The sequence below is a fragment of the Aotus nancymaae genome, unplaced genomic scaffold, assembly GCF_030222135.1.
Source record: "Aotus nancymaae isolate 86718 unplaced genomic scaffold, 86718_ANA_hifiasm-v0.15.2.pri h1tg000016l, whole genome shotgun sequence".
In the NCBI taxonomy this organism is placed as follows: Eukaryota; Metazoa; Chordata; class Mammalia; order Primates; family Aotidae; genus Aotus; species Aotus nancymaae.
In genome coordinates, this window is record NW_026988428.1 from 4,964,546 (window position 1) to 4,980,301 (window position 15,756).

The following is a 15,756-nucleotide window of genomic DNA, read 5'->3' on the forward strand; positions in this document are numbered from 1 at the left end:
CCATTACTGATGTTTTCAAAAACAAAATCATTGGCAATAATATACTTATTCAAGATTTTTCTTATGTAGGTAACCTTTTCTTGGACAGCTTCTTCAAAATGAAAATATACTTTGTAACTAAAGTGGACTATATAAGCAAATGAGGTTTATTAGAATGCTGACTACATTTCTCTCCTGAGCTTTTTCATATAGATAGTATTGGTGTCGAATGTGCAGATTCCTTTTGAATATGGGAAATCATCTGATATCACTGGTTGTCTCCTTAGTCCCTTAGTATATAACAATAGTTTTAACAGAACTCAGTCAAAAACATGTAAACACTTATTGCAGGTGTTCTTGGCTAAGAATAAGGAAGAATATCAGAAAAACATAGTGATGTTTTTGTATAAACTGAATGTTAAAGACTGTTCCACCATTAGAGAGCCTGCTGTCTTGTAAAGGAAATAAGAGCCAATTAGACAGCAATCAAGGAAATATAAAGGCAGGATTCGTGCAGACAGTAAATGCCTTTGAAATTTGTAATGAGATATAGAGTAGTTCTGTGATTGCTTTGGCAGCACATATGCTAAAATTGGAACAATGCAGAGTAGATTAGCATGGCCTCTGCATGAGAGTGGCATACAAATTTGTGAAGTGTTCTATATATTTAGAAATATATTCTTTTTTTTTTAATGTGTAAAGTTATTTCTTTTTTTTAAAATTGTATTTAGGTTTTGGGGTACATGTGAGGAACATGCAAAATTGTTGCATAGGTACACACGTGGCAGTGTGATTTGCTGCCTTCCTCCCCTTCACCTATATCTGGCATTTCTCCCCATGCTATCTCTCCCCACCTCCCCACCCCAGAAATATATTCTTGAAAAATGCTAAGACAGTGGGTGTAAAGTGTTCTTAAATGCATATGTTAATATGCATAAATGTATATGTTAATTGGTTATATTTTGTCATTCCACACTGTATATTTCAAACATCATGTTATATATGTTATTTGTATATTTCAAACATCATGTTATACATGATAAATACATACAATTTTATTCATTAATTAAAAAACAGAAAAGGATTAGTTCTGCCTAAATATGCTAGACTCAGAAGTTAATAAATGTGCATCCCTCCTCCTTTGTTTAATTTGCTTTGCCATTAAGTTAATATTTATGCTAAGAACTTTTGGCTGTTATAATTTCCTATCATTTATTTGGTAAAAAGATTAATTGAAGAGGTGTTTCAATGACCCCACTAGGAGATATGAAGAAAGCCTCAACATTGCCAGTATTTGAAAACTCAAAGAGTTTGTTTTCCTTCCTTTTTATTTTTTTGAGACGGACTTTCGCTCTTGTTGCCCAGGCTGGAGTGCAATGGGCAACCTCTGCCTCCTGGGTTCAGGTGATTCTCCTGCCTCAGCCTCCCGAGTAGCTGGGATTACAGGCATGCACCACCACGCCCGGCTACTTTTTTGTATTTTTAGTAGAGACGGGGTTTCTCCATGTTGGCCAGGTTGGTCTCGAACCCCTGACCTCGTGATCTGCCCACCTCAGCCTCCCAAAGTGCTGGGATTACAGGCGTGAGCCACTGTGCCCAGCAAAGGGTTTGCTTTCTAAATCAGGTGATGCTGCATCACACCTTCTGCCACTTTCCTGTGTTGGCCAGAAGAACAATTTTAATGTCTCCCAAATGGATTATGCTGACCTCAATCTAGATCCCCCTGGGAAATAGAAATTTCTTATATGTTCCTGTCTGGGTCATTGTAAATAATATCTCCATGTATCCCAAAGCTCTGAATTATCCTCATCTGTAACAAACACTACAACTGAATGGTATCTGGAACATAGTTAATTTTATGGAAAATATTCAAAGGAACAAAATGAACACTGCAATACAAAAGTGCTGTCGACTTAGATTTTGCCAGTTTCCCTGGATGTGTAAATAGAATTATATCTTCACAGAACTTGCAAAAATCCCAGACTCGACTATTTAATCTCTTTCCAGAAGCACCAGCCCTGAGCAATCCTACCTGCAATTTGCTGTGTGTGGTTGCTACCAAATTGTTCCCTGTAAGTTAGTTCCTAACTCACTGTTTCAAGCACAGCATACTCTATAAAAGGGAGAGCGCTTGGAAGGACCAGAGTTCTCTTTGTCATGCCCCTGCCTCTGGACAAGGGTGTTCTTAAACTGCCCACTGGCTTATCCTGTGACCCTTTTCTTTCAGCACTTTGAGTTAGGGAACACCTCTTACACCAACGTGGGCACACCCTCGGATCGTGTAGGCAGCGATTGTTTAGCCGAGACATCTCCCACCCCTCAAAAGGCAGCAGAGAAGCAAAGAACGCTGCTTAGCAGTTGTCGCGCTCTCAGTGCGGGTGACCCCGGGCTGGGTTGAGGTGTCCCGTCCCCTGATAGTGGGACTCCCCGAAAGGGGGTGGCGGGAAGCAGAGGGAGGGCTTGTTTCTCTGGGGGATGTGGGAAGTAAGCGCTAGCTAGCCTGTTTCGCGGTTTTTTAAGCCCCTTGGCATGCCCTGACCTGATCAAGAGGGAGTCAACTGCTCTTAGGAATGTTCCGGGAGAAGGTGGGAGATTGCTTTCCAGGGGAGGCCTGTGGGTGCTGGAGGGCACCAAGGGGGTCGCCGGGGGTATGCAGGGCGCGCGCCGGGAGGGGCGCCAAGGCAGCCGGGGGCCGGGCTGAAGAGGACTGGACCAGCGGGCTGCGGGGGCGCGGGTCAGGGCGCGGGGGACCCCTCCCTGGGGGGCGGCGGCGATCCGGCCTCGCTGGCTGCACCGCCCGGGCTGTCAAGCGCGGGGGGCGGGCAGGAGGAAGGGGTGGAGGTGCGAGGGGAGGAGGGCTGGCACCGGAGCGCCGCGGCGTCGGTGCAATAAAAATGCATCGCATGGAACTGCCCGTGGAGAAGGACGGGACGGAGTCGGGGCGGCCAGAGGAGGTGGGAAAAGCGGAGGAGGACGCCCAGGAGGAGGCGGCGGCGGCGGTGGCCGGGAAGTGAAAGGTCTCGCAAAGTTCAGCGGCGGCTGCGGTAGCCGAGCCCCGAGCTAGCGGCGGACGAGCCCGCAGGGCCGCTCCGCGGGGCAGCTCGGCCAGGCCGGCTATGGTCCCGGGTCTCCCGCAGTCCCCCAGGTGCCCGGGCCCCGCCAGGCCGGTGCGCGAGGGTCACCCCACCGCCCCGCGCGGCCCCGGCCCCCGGCTCCCCGCTGCCGGCGCCCGCTGACTGAGCCCGGCGCCCCAGGAGGAGGAAGAAACCAGAGCCCCGGTCCCTCCCGAAGACCGCGGCGCTTCATCCCGCAGCCCAGAGGTCTCGGCTCCCTCCCGCACCCGTCCGGCCTGGCTGCTCCCGGCTCCTCCCGGCCATGGGGAGCTGCGCGCGGCTGCTGCTGCTCTGGGGCTGCACGGTGGTGGCCGCAGGTGGGTGGTGACGCGGCCGGGCCCCCACCCCTTCCCTCGCTGCTTCTCTAACCCATCTCGGGACTCCAGGGTGCAGGGGAACTGGGGCTGCGAGCGCAGAGCGCAGCTCCCGAGGGTGAAATGAGTGGCCATGTTCCGCCTCCTTTCCCCGGGGCTCCGCAGTTTCAAATACTATTGATTTATTTTTGCAACTGGGATACACATGCGCTTGGATAACCAGATATCCTGGGTGCGCCCTACCGGGGATACCGCGACCGGCGTTTTTTCTCGGTTTGGCTTGTTAAAAAACTGCCTTTCCACTTGGTGAGGGAACAAAGGACCCAGCTCGCCATCCCCGGCACTTCATGGCCTGAGGAATGATGAGGAGGGGTGGCCCAGCGACCCTGGGCGCGCGTGGGCCGGGGCGGGTCTCTGGTGGAGGGCAATCGCTGGCGTCCCGGACCTCGTGCTGGGTACTAGGGAAGCAGGTAAGGACACCTGGGGCAGGGCTGAGCACCCTCTCCCTGGAGCCGAGGCTGGAACGCAGTGGGGCTCCCGGCTTGGACGGTAGGTGGTGATCACCCTGGGCTTGCACGGAGCTGGCTGGCCGCCCCTGGGGAATTGGTACCCTGGCCGAGGCTCTGCGGGAGGTCGGAGGCGGGTCTGCTCCCTGGTTCGGTAACTGGACAACCGGCGGAGGCGTCGGCAGATGCCCTTTCCCTCTCACTCCCATCCTGGCTTTCTTGGGTTGTCCTAGGCCACTGGCTCCTGGCTCGTCGTTTCCGCATTCGAGAGCCCCTTCTGCTCCTCTCCCTCCCTCTTGCGGGTCACCTGGTTTCCAGTTAGGCGTAGGTGCAGCCCTGTAGGTGACGGGGAGAGCTGTGAGGGACTCTGCAGACTCCCAGTCATTCGTGCGGATCTTGTTTGCTTCAGAAAGGGGAGCTGGGCTAGAGGGACGCGTTGGTGGCTACAAAACCTTGTTGCACGCATCTCCTGCCTGCGGCTTCCATTCTCCCCTGAGAGTCGCTGGCACCCAGCAAAATCCAGCCTGCATCCCAAACCAGTCCGAGTCACAGGAGCACCCTTGGTATCATTGAACAGTCACCTGAGGGACTCCAATTATTTTGCCCCACGGATTGTTATCTGGCTCAAATCTTTTCTGCACTTGTGAGTTTAGGGGCATTTAAAATTATTGGATATTTTTCCCACGGACCTATTAAAGGCCTAAGATTTTACTCTAATTCCTGCACTCTTAAAAGATAAACTTAAAAAAACCTTTTACTTCTCAAACCATCTTATGGCAAAAACATGCAAGCCATTGAAAGGTTGTAAATAAACATCCCAAGGCAAGTGTTTCAAGTCAAAAATACTTGTACAGGCAGTATGTAATTTTCCCTGAAATATTTTACAGGTGAGTCATAGCACACTGTGTGTTTGTGTGATTCTGGCCACAAGCAACTGTTGCCAGCTAATCAGAAAAGTGGCAAACCAAACCCAGGCATAATGCACCCTTTGACATTTAAAAAATAATGCCTAAGGAAGCCCTTTATTTTTGATTGCAAGGCTACCTGGGGCTGGCCATTGTCAGTGTGTGAAATGTCTGTGTTTCAGCCTAAGCTGTCATTTGGCCCCCTCCAATCCTTGCTGTGATAACAGTTCAGAGGTACTGCTTCTTAAGAAGCAGAAACATTCAATTAGCCAGAATTTGGGGGTTGATTTCCTTTTCCCTCTTTCCCCCTCTGTTTTAACCTTTAAAACAGATGATTTTTGCTTAAGGTATTCATAATTAAAATGACAAACCCAAATCAAAGGATTATAGTATGTAGTCAAAATGTTAATAAGTGGATAATGTTTATCATTTTAAGTAATTTTGAAACATTAAAGTCTGTCAGACCTTTGTTTGGGAGGAAGAGTGTGTTTTTTAAAGAAGGTGTTTCAGTTCGCAGATAATATTTAAAGGTGCTGTTAGTGGCTGCCAGACACTCTCCTGTTAAGCAGACAGGTAGCTACTGTATAACCTGTCACAGGTAGAAACCCTCAAGAGACAGCGTGTAAAATGAGCTCTTCTGCCATTTGGCAGTTCAGAGGTTTTTTTCTTAGTTATGTCTATGTCATGTTAGAAATTGATAGTGCACATCTGAGCTCCAGTGATCTCTAGCTTTGCCTCCCCTAAGTGAGGACCCATCGTATATTTATGAAATATCTCATATTGCTTTTCCTAGGGAATTTATCCCTTCACTGGCTTAAAATTATAAAGAAAATAGAATTCTACATTTTCTTCTAAATGCATTCTCATAATAAACACATTAAATCAGTGAAGGACTCACATTGAACTTGAAAGACTAACTTAGATGGTCTTAAAAACATTATGGTTTTTCGATAGTCATGACTTCAAAAACCAACCAATGTATTTGAAATATAGAAGACATTGACAAGCAAAGTACTTGAAAAATTTTAGACCAATAATCTTCACGCTGCTGATTCTACTTTCCCTCCTCTTGCCCTCTGCCTAAAGTGTTTGTTTCTCTGATGTGAATTTTACATCTGAACATAAAAACCAAACACACACACACACACACACACACACACACACACACACATACATGAATGCATTATGAATGCAGAATGGTGTTCATGCTCAAACATGAACATGGTGGAGCATGGTAGAATTTTTCATTTGCTGAAGGCATCAAGCGCTTTTGGGGAAATCCTTGATGGCTGTTGATGGACTAGGTGGCCAAAAGAGCTTTTCAGATGGGTTTGTCTTGCATCATGCATGCTTTCCCTTTCTTAGGACTGAGTGGAGTCGCTGGACGCTGTGAAAAAGCCTGCAACCCTCGGATGGGAAATTTAGCTTTGGGGAGAAAACTCTGGGCAGACACCACCTGCGGTCAGAATGCTACCGAACTGTACTGCTTCTACAGTGAGAACACGGATCTGACTTGTCGGCAGCCCAAATGTGACAAGTGCAATGCTGCCCATCCTCACCTGGCCCACCTGCCATCTGCCATGGCAGACTCGTCCTTCAGGTTTCCTCGCACATGGTGGCAGTCTGCAGAGGATGTGCACAGAGAAAAGATCCAGTTAGACCTGGAAGCCGAATTCTACTTCACTCACCTAATTATGGTGTTCAAGTCTCCCAGGCCAGCTGCCATGATGCTGGACCGCTCCCAGGACTTTGGGAAAACATGGAAGCCTTATAAGTACTTTGCAACTAACTGCTCCGCTACATTTGGCCTGGAAGATGATGTTGTCAAGAAGGGAGCTATTTGTACTTCTAAATACTCCAGTCCTTTTCCATGCACTGGAGGAGAGGTAAGAGCACCTGTTTAACACTGTAAGTAAGATAGAAAAATGTTACCAGCCCACATTTTTTTTTAAAGCATGAAGCTATACTTGTAGCAACATGAATGAAATTAGAATTTTTCATGAGCTTTATTTGTCATAAATTATTTCTCACCCTTACGTATGAATGTGTAGTTTCAAGCAGATTGTCCACTGGCTGGGTTTAAATCAGTATTCTAAGATTCCGATTTTTCACATTATAAAAAAGAGCAGGCACAAATCATCACTCTAGAGGCTTCTCATTGCTTCAGTTCTCGGGACTACCTACGTGCTTCTGAAGGGGGAAGAGTTACTGAGACAGTCTGTTCCTGGAGCCTACATGGGTATCTTCCTGATACTGTTAATATAAATAGGAAGTAAATAAAAACAAAGCCAAGAAGGAAAAAAAAAAATCTGTTTGTCAGAAGGATACTTTTGTATGACAGTAGCAAACAAATGAAAGTAGTTTCTTTTAACATACAAAGGTTCTTCTGGGCTCACAGACACGTGAAGTTCAGCTTAAGGACCCAGGACCATCTTAAGCTCATTCTGTAAAACAGCCTCCTTAGTTACTGATCCAATTTCTATGTGGAGTGTTTTCCCTTTAATAGTCCCTTCCTCTAAGGGAGAAACAGGTCTTTTTTAGCTTTTCCTTAAGTTCTGGGGTACATTTACAGATGGTGCAGGATTGTTATGTAGGTAAACACGTGCCAAGGTAGTTTGCTGCATCCATTCCCTTGTCATCTACATTAGGTATTTCTCCTAATGTTATCCCTCCCCAATACCCTGACTCCCTGCTATCCCTCCCCTAGCCCCCCCATCCCCTGACAGGCCCCGGCGTGTGATGTTCCCCTCCTTGTGTCTATGTGTTCTCATTGTACAACGCCCACTTGTGAGTGAGAATATGTGGTGTTTGGTTTTCTGTTCTTGTGTCAGTTTGCTGAGAATGATGGTTTCCAGCTTCATCCATGTCCCTGCAAAGGACCAAAAAGCCATCCTTTTTTATGGCTGCATAGTATTCTGTGGTGTATATGTGCCACATTTTCTTTATCCAGCCTATCATTGATGGGCATTTGGGTTGGTTCCAAGTCTTTGCTATTGTAAACAGTGCCTTGAAAGGTTCCCCTCAACCCCCAGGTGTATGAGAACATTCAGAGAAAACTGAATAAAAGCAGGTTAAGAGAATATAATACCTTCAATAAGTAGATGAAGAAATATTGATTCAGGAAAAAGAAAAGAGAGTATAATCAACTTAATTCTGGTGCATGTTGTAAATATACAGACTAGATAAGTGGCTTTCAACTAGGGGTGATTTTTGGCCCCTCTTCCCTGGGGACATTGGGACATTTGGCAATATCTAGAGACATTTTTGCTAGGGGGAGGGACACCACTAGCATCTAGTGGGTGGAGGCCAGGGATGATGTTAACTCTCAAACAATGCTCAAAATAGCATTCCCCACTCCACCCCCAACCAAAAATTATCTAGCCCAAAATGTTAATGTACCGAGGTTGAAACAGCCTGCACTATTAGGCATACACCCAAAACATGGGTCGCAATGGCTACAGAAACTAGAATAAGCACTCCTCTAGCATCATTTATATAACTATTCTCAGACTTCCCAGATATATAGTCAGCATTGTTGACCCCCTCAGGCACTGTATTCATTGCTACTAATTCTGCTTTTGGTGTAGTATGGGGAGGTGCTTGCCAGAGGCCTGGTGCAAAGGTCGGTTTGGGACCTCCTTTCCCCACTACCATAGGTACATGGAGACTTTTGCCATATTATCCAGCTGCTTCTTCTGTTTGCACCTTGAAGAGACCAGCAAGAATAGTGCCGCTGGCACCAGAACCAAGTAGGACATGGTGCAAGCAGCACAGCGATTGTTTCCCATTCTTCTTCATGGTCCACAAAGTTGGCTGACTATTGTAAGCTCATTTGCAGCCTGTCATGACGGACATTTTTAAAGATACGAGGACAGGAAAGACACAGATAAGTTAGACTCATTGTTTTTTTATGTGGAGAACACTTTGTGTTGAAAACAGATGAATGGCTTGAACTCTCGAATTGCTTTGGAAATGATCCACAGGCTCATAATCAGCTCCCTACATCTCAGTGCTACTGGGCGTTGTGTATCTATGAGGTTGCAAAAATTCAGTTTTAGTAACCAGATGGCAGGCATGCTCATTTAGCAAATATCACATTGAATTTATTGCAAATCTGTTACAACAGTCCAACAATTATTTAGAGATGACTGTAGTAACATTGAACTAACCTATATGGAGGTACAGTCTTGTCTTTTTTAAAACCAAACTGTTTATTGTCATCAATACTTACATCAAATTCCAAGCAGATAGAGACTAACATTTATGTAGGTCATTTCAATGTACAGATACCTTCTATACCTAGTTTGTAAGTGTTCTTAATTGTAGTTTTTTTTTTTCCAGCAGACATATTTTAACGATAAGAAAAGCATCAAGTGTGACTTAGTTCCCTCTAGAGCATTATTTCCAAGTATAAAGTGTAAAGAAGTCATTATATAATTTCTTCTTTTAAGAGGACAGGTTTGGGAACTAATCTTTCTCTCCTGAGTTAAAGAATAGAAGAGTCTATCTCTAACTCAAGGACCACAGGAAGCCTTTCCAGACATGATTATTACCTTCCTCTCCTCTGTCATGTTAGAATATAAATCAGTGCAGACCTACAAATTTACTTTGCAGTTTCAACTCCATGTCATCAGTTTCCATCTTAGAAAATTGTGTGCTCAGAAAAAGAAGCTAGTCAATCTACTTTAAAAATAAGAAGTCTCAAATTTCATTTATGGATTATTTGTAACTTTATAGACCTATATTTTCCTCCATTCTATAGAAGACTTAAGACTTCTCTAGGTATCATCCTATTAATTAGGCTAACATAAATAAATGCCAGACTTAATTTGTTTCCAGCATTCATTCAGAAATACTGCTTTGGGTTTTGAGAGCTTGTAGCTTCACATCTAAAGAATCAGATACCTCCATCAAGATAGTAGAAGGCACTAGTCATCCAAAAAAGAACTTTTTTTTTTTTTTGAGATGGAATTTCTCTCTTGTCGCCCAGGCTGGAGTGCAGTGGTGTGATCTCCACTTCCCAGTTCAAGCGATTCTCCTGCCTTAGCCTCCCAAGTAGCTGGGATTACAGGTTCCTGCCACCAGGCCCAGCTAATTTTTTGTATTTTTAGAAGAGATGGGGTTTTGCCATGTTGGGCAAGCTGGTCTCGAACTCCTGACCTCAGGTGATCTGCTGGCCTCAGCCTCCCAGAGTGCTGGGATTACAGGTGTGAGCCACTGCGCCCAACCCGAAAAAAGGACTTTAAAAACATGGGCCCAAAAATTCAACCAGAAAGAACACCTTTTAAATAGATATTGAGCCTGCTACATAGAAACCTCCTAAACTGCCCAGCTCTTTCAAAGAATGGGGTATGGCTATCCTAAAATGTGTCTCCTTCCCAGGAGATGAGACTGAGGCCAGAAGTAAAGTGATTTGCCCAACAACATACTCTTAGTTACGTGACAGAGCTAGGACTAAGTCACAAGTCTTCTGACCTTCAGTCTAGTATTTGTTCCATAAAATCAAGTTCTCTCCCTCTATTAGTGACTCCCAAGAACTGCTGGCAAAGAAGATTTTATATCTGCCTCCTCCCTCAGTCTCTTAAAGCCATTTGCTGCTATTCATTTGGATATGACGTGAACGTAAAATGGAATTTACCAGTTTTCTCCTGAGCAGCAATGTCCTCTGAGATGTGGTATACTGAGGATAAAAGATCCCATTGTCAGCTTAGGCTGGGAAACACTGACTGCGTTTAAGAAATTGAAACATTTATAAATACACTAATATTCTCATTATGTACCCTGTATCCCCAAATGGGAGGTCTAGGATGTGACATTCCTGGACTTACTTGGCTATGAAACCCTCTTTTTGCAGAACTCGTTACTCTCTTTCAGGACCCTGATGATCCACAAGGCACAGTGTGGGAAATGTTGGGGTGGAGGTTTAAGTGCTCTCAAAGCCCTGGTGAAAGGCACAGGCAGGCCTGGGGCTAGGCATCCTTGGATATCAAGACCGTCCATTAGGATCTCAGTCTACTATGTAGTTGGAGCAAGCGATAATAATAACCTTGAGGCTAAAGATGATGGGTTAATTAGGCTTTCTCGGGATGTAAAAGAACCGCTCTCAGATTACCTCTGGATACAGAAAGCACAAGGAATTAGGAAGATAGAGCAAACCGTCTTGGGTCCCAAACAGTCAGGACTCATGAAACTGGAATTTCGATGATCACTGTTAGGAAACAGCATCTGTTCCAGTGACCCAAAAGCAACTCCAAAGGGATGTAGTTATTGTCTCCTTAGAAGTGAGCATGACTTGCTCCCTGCTCTATTAACTCTCTGTTAAAAGAACTCTATTGAAAATTGGATAGCCACCAACCAAAGCACACAGATTTTTTGTTTTTAATTTTCCTCCAGGGCATTATGAAAATGTGCCATTCAAATGCAGGACTGTAAAGTCAGAGACAGCAGTACAGAGAAGCCAAGAACGCAGGGAGTAGCTGGGTCTCAAAGCAATCTTTGAACAGAAAAGGATTATTAGGCTGGGCACAGTGGCTCACGCCTAGTCCCAGCACTTTGGGAGTCTGAGACAGGCAGATCACCTGAGGTCAGGAGTTCAAGACCAGCCTGGCTAACATGGAGAAACCCCGTCTCTACTAAAAATACAAAAAAAGAACCAGGTGTGGTGGCACACACCTGTAATCCTAGCTTCTCAGGAAGTTGAGGCACAAGAATTGCTTGAACATAAGAGGCAGAGGCTGCAGTAAGCCGAGATCACTCCACTGCACTCCAGCCTGGGCAACAGAGTGAGGCTCTGTCTCAAAAAAAAAGAAAACAAGAGAAGAAAAGGATTATTAAAGAGGGGAAGGCTTGTGTCAGTTCTATTTACCTGTATATCCCTAGCATTGAGCACATTGCTTGGATCACAGTAGGCAGTCAATAAATCTGTAGCTGAATGTATAAATGAGTCATATGACAAGCAAGGAGAAATGAAAAAGCCTTGGGCAGGGGATGAGGATCAGAAACCTTGGCTAACATGGAGAAGCTGAGCTGGTAGTCATATGAGACTGGTTATAGTGTGGGAAGGGCAACCCACACTATAGTCTCACGTGACTAAACTATTTGCCCATTTATTCAAATAACTTTCAAGCTGCTATGTGTCGGATCCCATTCTAGGTGCCATAGACATGGCAGTGAACCCAACACATATAAATCTCTGTACCCATGAAATTCAGATTCTAACATGGGGATGGGGAGACAGAGAACAAATAAGTAAAATCCATGTTATGTCGGAGTGTGGTAAATACTAAGGAGAGAAAACAAAACGGGGTGGGGGTGGGGAACGCTGGCAGGGGAAGGTTTGCTATTTTTATTTTTTCTATTTTTTAAATTAATTAATTTTATCCAATTAAAGCAGAAAAAGAAATGGGGAACATAAACAAATGGAAAAATAGAAGTGACATAGTAAGATGAGAGAGTCAAGCTTAACAATTTATTTTTTTCTCAACTTTTATTTTAAGCGCAGGGGTACGTGTGCAGGACGTGCAGGTTTATTACATTACATAGGTGAACGTGTGCCATAGTGGTTAGCTGCACAGATCATCCTATTGCCCAGGTATTAAGCCCAGCATTCATTAGCTATTCTTCCTGATGCTTGCCCTCCTCCCACCCAGGTTTGCTATTTTTAAAACAGATTGAAGGATTTGTGTTTGACAGAAAGGACAGTGACGAGGACTATGAGTTGCTGGCAAGTTTTCATGAGTGAATAAAACCTATAATTAAGGGTCACATTTCTTTCACCTGGTAGCTATGGGAAAATGATTTTGGATATTAATGAATACAACATTCATTGATAAAAACCCCTTTTGCTAGTGTTCCTTAGAATGAGAGCATTGGAAAAGGATTCTAAATGTTGTTAATGGAAAAGAATATGACTCATGAGTAATCTGCAGCCTAGTTTACGTGGCTTGTCTTCAATTACTCAGCTGAAATCTGTGTTTCTAGCCCAGTGCTGTTTCCACTATACTATTTTGAAATGCCTCTGCATCAAGTCAAGTAGCATGAAAGATACAAAAACTATATACATTCCTGTCCTTCGCAATCCTTACAACCTACTGGATGAGAGAGCAAACATGATAATTTATGGACTGATTCATTAAATTGTGTGAAATAGTGCATGCTTAATCCCCCAAATATGTTGTGTAGATAATACACTTTTCAAGATCCAAGTATTCATTTGTCTCTAGGACATTGAAAGGGCTGAGTTTCAATACCTTGTGATAAAGTCAGTATGGCACAAGTGTGCAGAAAATGATAAATTACTTAATCGGGGTTTTATGGGCTTTACATTTATGATGTGTTAAGCAATATTTAGAATTTTTTAAAAGATAAAACAAAGTCAGATATGAGTAGGAATGCTTTCTTTTCTTTTTCTTCTTCTTTTTTTTTTTTTTTTTTTTGAGACAGAGTCTCGCTCTATTGCCAGTCTGGAGATCTCTATTACGATCTCCGCTCACGTAATCTCTGCCTCCCCAGTTCAAGCAATTCCCCTGCCTCAGCCTCTCGAATAGCTGGGACTACAGGTGTGCACCACAACGTCCGGCTACTTGTTAACTGCTTGTCTTCAATTGGTGGAATCTGTTCTTGCCTATTTCCATAGTAGCAGTAGTCACAAGTCATGATGGCTGCTAATAGCTATTGAAGCCTTCCCACCTGCCAGGTACTCTCAGTGCACTGCATCCCTCATTCTCACAAGAAGCTCCTTAAACCCCAATATTAACTCTATTTTACAGACAAAGAAACTGAAACCTAGGGAGCTGAAATAACACAGTCAAATAATAGCTATAATTATGGAGCTAACCTATTCCAGAGCTGGGATGATTAGTTTGCCTTGAAATTATTTATGTGATTAGGCTTTATTACAGCTCCAAAATTTTTTTTTTTATATATAAAGATGGGGTTTCACCATGTTGGTCAGGCTGGTCTTGAACTCCCAACCTCAGGTGATTCGCCCGCCTTGGCCTCCAAAGTGCTTGGATTACAGGCATAAGCCACCACGCCCGGCCCCAAAATTTGTTTTTTAAAAAAGAAAAACTACCAGGTGTCGTGGCTCACTCCTGTAATCCCAGCACTTTGGGAGGCCAAGGCACGTGGATCAGGAGGTCAGGAGTTCAAGAACAGCCTGGCCAAGATGGTGAAACCTCGTCTCTATTAAAAATACAAATATTAGCCGGATGTTGTGGTGGGTGCCTGTAATCCCAGCTAATTGGGAGGCTGAGGCAGAAAATTGTTTGAACCCAGTAGGTGGGTGTTGTGGTGAGTCAATATTTTTGCCACTGTACTCCAGCCTGGGTGACAGAGTGAGACTCTGTCTCAAAAACAAAAAAAAAAAAAAAAAGAAAAGGGAAAAACTAAAACTAAATTTCTCCAGTAAGTAGTAGGTATTGTATAAAACATATAGTTTAACTGATAATTTGTAATATGGCCGTATGTACTTTGCATAATAAAGTGACTTTTTTTACATTAGCTAGAAGTATCTATAACAAGTGAAAACTCTTTGCAGTTAGTGTTATCTAAGATCACTTAAAAATAAGCCGTATGGGAATGAACACTATTCTTTAGTACCATTTAGCATACTTTTATTTGATTGGTTTGGTTTTTTGGGGGAAAGGAGGACTTTTTATCTAGTCAGTACTGACTTTAAGTCGTTTTTCTAATGAAGTCATTTAATGTATTAGTGTTTCACCTTGCATCATATTCTAAATGTAAGGTGCTAAATAAGGTAAATAAATAAAATATGTAGAAAGGTAGTGGTAAGTGCAAAGAAAAAAAATAAAGCAAAGATGGGTGCTGGAGGGGAGAAGGGGCTTATGCTGAGACGGAGCTCCCAGAGAAAGCCTCCCTGAGACACTGGAATAAGGACCCAAAGGAGAGTAGAGGTGAGTTGTGGACATACCTAGAGAAGAGCAAAGGCCTCAAAGAAGTCTGCTTGGTATCTTCCAGATGCGAGGAGGCTGGTACCAAAGCTGAGGGGCCAGATGCAGTGTAGTAGGTGAGATCAGAGTGATAGGGAGGTGTGGGCATGTGGGTCCTCAAAAACAAGTGCCCAGAATGACCCAAATTTAGGCCTAGATCAATTCAATCCTGTGCATTGTTTTTAGCATTCCCTCAAAGGAGCCCCCATTTGAATCATATGTTATTCTGGGCCTACTTATAAAGTCATTTGTTTTTAGTCTGGATGATATTAGAAGCCACTGGAGGCCGGGTATGGGAATCCTAGCACTTTGGGAGGCTGAGGCAGGTGGATCACCTGAGGTCAGGAGTTTGAGACAACCTGGCCAACGTGGTGAAACCCTGTCTCTACTACAAATACAAAAATTAGCCAGGCGTGGTGGCGGATGCCTGTAATACCAGCTACTCGGGAGGCTGAGGCATGAGAATCGCATGAACCCAGGGGTGGAGGATGAAATGAGTTGAGACTGTGCCACTTTACTCCGGCCTAGGCAAAAGAGTGAAACTCCGTCTCAAAAAAAAAAAAAAAAGCCATTGGTGATTTTAAGTGGTGGGCTGATATTATCATTTTTAATGGGATCACTCTGGCTTGTGTAAGAAAAGACCAAAGTGGGAAGGAGGGTAAGGGAAGAAGCAGGGGTACCATTTAGAATCCTACTGCAATCATTCCGGCTAGACCTGATGGTGCATGGCACAGAGGGTGGCGGTGAAAATTGGTTGAATCTGGATCCATTTTGTAGATAGAGCCAACAGCATCTGCTGACAGGTTGGATGTAGAGTGTAAGAGAAAGAAGTATGTTTTTAGTTTGAGCACCTGGAAGAATGCAGTGGCCATTTACTGAGATGGAGAAGACTTGCAGGGGAATGGATTCGGAGAGGAACACCAGGAACTCATTTTCAGACAGGTTAAGCATGAGTTGCCTATTAGACATCCAAATGGAGATACTGAGGA

At 44.2% G+C, this 15,756-nt stretch overlaps 1 protein-coding gene and 1 non-coding gene across 4 annotated transcripts in view; both read left to right on the plus strand.

Annotated features, from left to right (window-relative positions):
* The first annotated feature begins 541 nt into the window (after window positions 1-541).
* Window positions 542-648, plus strand: LOC135275480 (U6 spliceosomal RNA). The gene has a single exon (XR_010343113.1). It is a non-coding gene; the product is annotated as a U6 spliceosomal RNA (small nuclear RNA).
* Window positions 649-2,519: 1,871 nt separating this feature from the next.
* Window positions 2,520-15,756, plus strand: part of NTN4 (netrin 4) — a 122,944-nt gene continuing 109,707 nt past the window's right edge. The window contains exons 1-2 of one of the 3 annotated variants that reach the window (XM_064376862.1): window positions 2,520-2,564; window positions 6,183-6,703. In XM_064376862.1, coding sequence (XP_064232932.1) covers window positions 6,230-6,703 — 474 coding nt within the window. In that variant the 5' untranslated portion in view covers window positions 2,520-2,564; window positions 6,183-6,229. Of the gene's footprint in view, window positions 2,565-2,860; window positions 3,410-3,468; window positions 3,877-6,182; window positions 6,704-15,756 lie in introns of those variants that run through there. The other 2 variants (XM_064376860.1, XM_064376861.1) reach the window with 2 other exon arrangements.